The sequence below is a fragment of the Amphimedon queenslandica genome, unplaced genomic scaffold (assembly GCF_000090795.2).
Source record: "Amphimedon queenslandica unplaced genomic scaffold, v1.1 AMPQUscaffold_12528, whole genome shotgun sequence".
Lineage (NCBI taxonomy): Eukaryota > Metazoa > Porifera > Demospongiae > Haplosclerida > Niphatidae > Amphimedon > Amphimedon queenslandica.
In genome coordinates this window covers 16,324-23,181 of record NW_003547235.1, presented here as the reverse complement: position 1 = coordinate 23,181, position 6,858 = coordinate 16,324, and the positions used below count along the sequence as shown (strand labels likewise).

The 6,858-nt window shown below is 34.4% G+C and overlaps 1 protein-coding gene across 3 annotated transcripts in view; it reads left to right on the top strand.

Annotated features, from left to right (window-relative positions):
- The first annotated feature begins 6,149 nt into the window (after positions 1-6,149).
- LOC109587563 (leucine-rich repeat-containing protein 40-like) overlaps positions 6,150-6,858 on the top strand; it is a 1,829-nt gene continuing 1,120 nt past the window's right edge. For 2 of the 3 annotated variants that reach the window (XR_002187680.1, XR_002187679.1), the window contains exons 1-2: positions 6,150-6,385; positions 6,596-6,669. Coding sequence is in view for 1 of the 3 variants with exons in the window: in XM_020003795.1 (XP_019859354.1) it covers positions 6,173-6,385; positions 6,596-6,669 (287 nt within the window). In the remaining 2 variants the exon portion in view is untranslated. The remainder of the gene's footprint in view (positions 6,386-6,595; positions 6,670-6,858) is intronic. The other variant, XM_020003795.1, reaches the window with a different exon arrangement.

Sequence of the window (6,858 nt, the reverse complement as noted above, 5' to 3'; positions counted from 1 at the left end):
CATACACTGATATGCTGCAAGTTGCATATGAGGGAGTTAATGGAAACTGGTCAACTCTTGACTGAAATAACTATATTTATACAAAAAGGAATATTTTAGGTAAAACTGGCTCCTATTACACATACTTACTTTCATTGGATTCCTGATAGGATCAACAGTCCATCCTACCTGCTGTACAGTGTGTAATGTCAATTCAAGAGTTCCATTTGGTTCAATAAACTTAAATGAGTCAACAACATCATCATATTCAATACTTGATGCCTGCTTGCTTTCCAAATACTAAATAAACATACAATATAATTAATCAAAATTTGTATGTCTTGGTATAATAATGTATATACATGTATGTCTATACTCTACCGTTTTAAGAACTTCTAAATCTCTAACAACAGAATACATAGCTTTCCAATAACCAGCTTCTTTCTTATCATAGTACATCATTCCAGAATACAATGTATCACGAGAAAGAGCTATAAAAGTATACATGTACATGAATTTGTAATATTGTAATACGTATAATATACCATCATTGCCTGATTGTGCAGTGGAATGATCAGTAGATGATTCATCATCATTCATTGCTGGACGCTGTTCACTGGATACAGTAGCTGTAGGTCCATCAGAATCACTTAGTACATGATCTGACTGTTGTACTGTAGGCTCATCAGTAGTATGGGATTCTACCTCATGGACTAACTGAGAAGGATCATCATTAATTGAGTCTATAAGGTAAAACATAACATGAAGTATACATGATACAGTTACATACCATGAGGTGGTGTAGTACTTGTTGATGGAGTGGCTCCTCCTCCACTACTATTCTCTCCTGCTCCATTACTGCTATCATTAGGTGTGTCTCCATTAGTCTCCTCCTCACTATCATTATTTGTTCCTATACATCATACAAACACATCAACAGTAAATTATTAATACAAACACAATTGTATACCTTGAGCTTGTGTATCATTCTCTGATCCATTCCCACCTCCATTAGGTGTGTCTCCATTACCAACATATCCAATACCAAAAGCACAGAATTCATCACGTTCAATAGAACCATATCTGTTCCCTACACTAAAAGATCCTCCTTCAACTATACTGAACTGGTAAGCATTGGGAGACTTCAGTGGAGCTCTCACAAACTTGAGGCAACCAGTCTGACTAGTCTTCCTTAGATCCACACAATGTTGTAGCTCTATTACTAGTGGTTTTAATAGTGCCTTAGATACTGATATTGCATATACTGCACTCACTAGCACAGTACCTTTGGGTACCTTGAAATTACCACCAGCTAGTGCAGTAACAGCTACTTCAGTATCCTTGGACACTGCTCCTTGAGGACACTCTAATCTGAATCCATATTTCTCCCACTGGAGTGAGTGAGACCTGTCTCCTTGTAGGATAAAGAGCTTCTGTCCAGCTATAACGACACTAGAGTCTAGTGAATCTGAAACAATACAGACACATCATATCTAATACCAGTATAGTACACACACAATCATTCACATGTGTACATGTACATGTACATAAATAATTTACCCATTGAAGGGATCAGGTAATTAAATTGTAGTCCAATGGAACTAGTCTCTTTGATAGGTTGCTTGAGGACCCTCTCTTGTCTTTCCTTCACTAGTTTGGCTATGTACAACTCCTTTTCTTTAAGGTCTATAAATTAATAGAATATTAATAATTATTATTGATTGATGATGATACACTAACCAGTAATGATCTGTTTCTCATTCTGAGATTGTTCCTCTGCTTGTGATGTCAGTTTGGCTATAACTTTGTCTTTCTCTGAAATGAGATTTTGATTGTCGTCTACACAATAAACATATTCTCTCATCTAAAACATACTGTGTGTATGTATAGTTAACTAACCAATAATGATCTGTTTCTCCTTGTCAATGAGATATTGTTCCTCCATATCAGCTACTTTGAGTTTCAGCTTCTCATAATCTTCTACATTAATAGAAAATTCTCTCATCTAATATTATGTATTGATGATACACTAACCAGTAATAATCTGTTCCTTTTCTTCTACTTGTATCTTCTCTTCCCGCAATATTTCAGTTATATATACTTCCTTATTGGCAATTTTAGCTTCAAGCTTCTCATAAATTTCTATTATTAAGAAGATAAAAATGAGACCATATTGTCACTTTCATTATACTGGATGCAGATTATTGTACACATATACATGTACATGTATACCTGACTGCTTGCGTAATTCTTGTCTCAATTGTTCATCTTCCAGGTTCTTTTGTTCAAGCTGTTTGTTGCATAATTCAAGAGAATTACGCAAATACGCATTATTCTTCTCTGCTTGGTGAAGAAGAGTTGTAGCATCATGAAGTCGCCGAGAAAGTTCTTCTTTCCCTTTTACATCTCTTTGAAGCTGTTCCTCAGAAAATTCCATCTTGGTTCTATCTTGTAAACAATCTCTTAGTAATTGAACCTCTTTGGTAAATCCTAAATTCTCCCAATCACTCAGTATCCTTCTTCTTAGTTGATCTTGATACTGGTCCAGAGGTATTACACTAGTAGACCAATCATTATCACTAGTACATCCTATACAGTAACAAAATAGTGGACAATAAGAAATATACAAATTAATTACAGTTAGTTTTACTATGGTAACCTTATTATTGATGGATTCATGTTTAATCATTGTATGTGTGACTTCTGTCAGTTTACACACTTAACCACATGAACATATTATTGTATATAAATACACTAATAATAATATTTTATTCACTCTAGCTCCTATTAACATCAGTGATTCTGTATCTGCAGTCATTATATTTCACTATTGTACATAGCAGGAATGAATTGGTAATAATTAGTATCATAGGTATACGTCAAATGCTCTCATTAAATATTCATCATAAGAATTACTTACTTTATTGTAATATTATCATTACTAATTATCATTACATATTCAATACACATTGTATCTACTACTGTCTACATGTACTTACTGAGTTCAATAACTGCTGTATCAGTACTGTAGCTTGCTGCTCCTCCTCCAAACTCATATATCCAGTTAGTAGTTGGGGTCACACTCCACACTGAGAGAGAATGCCAGAGTCGCCTTGTGACATTGTGTGGTACATTAATCTATAAAATTAAAATGATAATAATTAATTTGTGTATGACATATTAATTGATTTGATATCTGGTTAATAAACACAATAACTAACTCACAGTTTTATAGTCTGCACAGTGTGTTTTATGTAACACAAAGATGACATAATAAAATTAATAATACACGATATATTAATAGACAAGTATACACAACTGAGTGTGTTATTATATCATGTGAGTCCTCAATTAAGAACTTACTAAGTGTCTGCATGTACACACATACACATACACATACTAATGACACACTAACACACATACATGTACATCTATACATGCATACACATATAAAGCTACATGTAAAGCATGCATAATTGCTCACACACATATACACACATGTACATGTTACATGTACACATGATATACGTGTTAGTACACACATACACATATTAAAACATATGCACACATACACACAAATACATGTATGTACATACACAATGTACACAATGTGTATAAAATAGAATTTATTTTAATTCCAGCATTGACACTCTATCAATTGTGAATCCATCTTTACACACACAGACACAGACACATGTATATTCACACATATTTAGGTAAAGAAACAAACACAAAACACAAAAACACAAAAACACACATTCACACTGAAAACAGACACACACACATACTGAATACCAGGATTATTCATCAGTAGTTTTCACTGAGTATCATAATATGTACATGTACATTACAAACCTCATGAGTTACAAATTTAGTTAATCACTTTATGTTTCATTATCAAGCATTATAATATAATACTTACCAGTTCTTTCCATTTTCTTTTGTTAATGTTCAGTAACCATACATCATAGGCATGTAATCCACCCACCACTAGTAAGTGTGGTCCTGAACTAGTGGTAATCAGTACACTGGAATGACCCCATCTTCCCTTAGGCCATTGTACTGATCCTCCAGGATTAGGTATTTCAAATATATCCTGAGAGAATAATAAAATCAATGTAGATGGAACACAATTCTTTCAATTGAAAATTTATTAGAAACCCACAATTTACAATCAAATAATCTCACAATCAAAACCCATCCTGCAGTATTAACTCACCACTGATGTCTTAGTGAAACTTATCATAAACAGTTTATTACTCCATCCATTATCAGTCTCACCTCCGAACATTACTGCAGTGTTATTAGTAACTGGTGTTAGAGTGAAGGACTCAATAGGAGGTGGTCTGTCTCCAGTAACAACAGGAGATATCCATTGATCTAATAATAATGTACAAACATTCATGTACACTTACTTACCACATACACACACATACATTATACACATTCATCATACATATGTATGTGTATATGTGTGTACATTATTATTTATACATACACATCATGCATAGACACACATCACTATCACATGATACACACACACACACACACACACAGATATACTCATGTATTGATACACACCATCACACACACCACACCTGTACACATGAAGGAGAGGTCCAAGGGGTCTCCTTATTTCAAGATTACTAATCTATTCTGGTACATGTCAGTTATGATTGTTAATGAATAATTATACAAAACTCATGGAACATTGTATGTGGGTAATTTGTGACTCGTGATACAGAACTTTATCAAAAATGATAATAAATAACATGAACCTACACACACACACATACACACTCATGTCACATTAGCTTATGTATAGATACATGTACATATACAAACATCACACACACACAGATACATGATAATACTCACACACACATAACATGCACATTATAGATACACGTCACATACACATGTCATACATTCATAAATTCTCACATACATTATATGCACTATCATACACAGACACATCATAATGTATGTATTAGTACACACACACACGTCACATATAGACACACGTCACCATCACACACAAACACATGACACACAGAGACACACTAACAAACACACTTAATTATTAACAATCTGTTTTATGTACATTAATATAAATTATTCAGTTTGAAAATACTCATCAACTATTGTGTATCAATGATGAGAATTACTGACCTGATGAAATCCTGTAATAATGTATCTCATTACATCTCAAATTACCATAAGAATTATTATACTGAGCATTAGGTTGCTTAGGTGTAGAAGATGATCCCAGTCCTCCGATTATTACAAGATAGTCTTCACTGTCCAAATGAACTGATATTATTCCACAGTAGCCCTTCTTCATTGGATCGCGATCAGAACTAGAAGGAGAGAGCTCCCTCCACTTGAATGAATCCACATTGAAACAATGTAAGCTGTTTTCATAACCACCAACACCATGTCCACCAAAATAATATATGTCCTTCCCAATAGCAACAGATGAATAGCCCCAGGTACGTTGTGGTGGGGTACCAGTAGTAGGCTTCTGGTCCCAAGCACCAGTTGGTAAGTCATACACCTCTATCACATCATAGTCTACTCCAGACCCGAACCCACCCCACATATATAGGTAGTCTCCTACCTTTACTGTGGAGTGTCCATATCTCTTCACTGGTTGATAGTCTATAGAGAACAAGAGGTACCAGTAACAGAGTAACAGTAATATAGTGATGAGTTAGAATAAGGACAGGATAAAGAGGAGTAAAGTAAGTGAGAGAGTAAGAGAGACAAAGAATGAATGAAAGAGATACAAAGAGAAGAGAATAGTGGCCCTCACTTTTAGATGCCATTCTTGCAAAATACCAGCCCCACCCAAACTATGCAACATGAGACCACACCCATTTATCCAAAATTCATAAAATGAGTTCCAGTCGTGGTGTAGTAATCTCCTGCTGGTTCTACTAGACTCAAACCAAATCCCAACTTCTTCAATTCTCCTAGTCAAAGTGATGGGGTATAGGTAAGGAGGGGACTGTACCAGAATCCTTATTGAAACAAGCTCGTAAAACCGGTTCACTGAACCTGTCAAACGGCCGGATAGGGAGGCTGTGTGAGACTTGTAGCATGTTTTTTAATTCACCAAAAATGGCCTAAATGATTTTTTGATTTTCATTTTTATGACGCATTAATGAACATGTAGATGTATGAAGGTTAGATGGTGAATGTGTATAATTACAGGGGCATTAGTGTTATTCCTCCTAAACTGTGGAGACTCAATATTGATCCTCCTGATGGTAGTACTGCTTCATTTGATGTTGATGAGAGATGGTGGGACCAGGTGGAACTGACTAGACTGGATCTATCATCTAACGAAATCAAAGAAATATCTGAAGATATTGAAAACTTTAATTCATTGTCAGCGCTTGAGGTGAGAATGAAAATATAAGATTTTTAATATCATTATAATACATGTTTAGTGTACATGTATGTATGAATTAAATTGTAATAGCATGGTATACTGCATGTTTTGAGAGAACTCCCTTGAATGTTGTAGATTTGTTTATAGTTTAGTTTGTTGTTTATTTTTGTATAAAGACTCATAATTATGTTTACATGTTGTGTGTTATTGTTATTATAGGTCCAGTACAATGAGTTAACATGTCTACCTAATAATGTGATCAAACTGGATAAACTATCTAAAATATTTGCAAGGTAAATATTGTATCCACTCTCTACCATATGTACATGTATATCTCTCTCCATGCATACATGTACTTATCTATCGACTACCATACGGGTAGAAAATTTTGAGGGTATAAAATTTCGTGTTTTAGTGAAAATCTCTTAATTCTTTAATTTCGAAGAGGTTAAATTTTGTGTTTTTGCACATGCACTTGCATA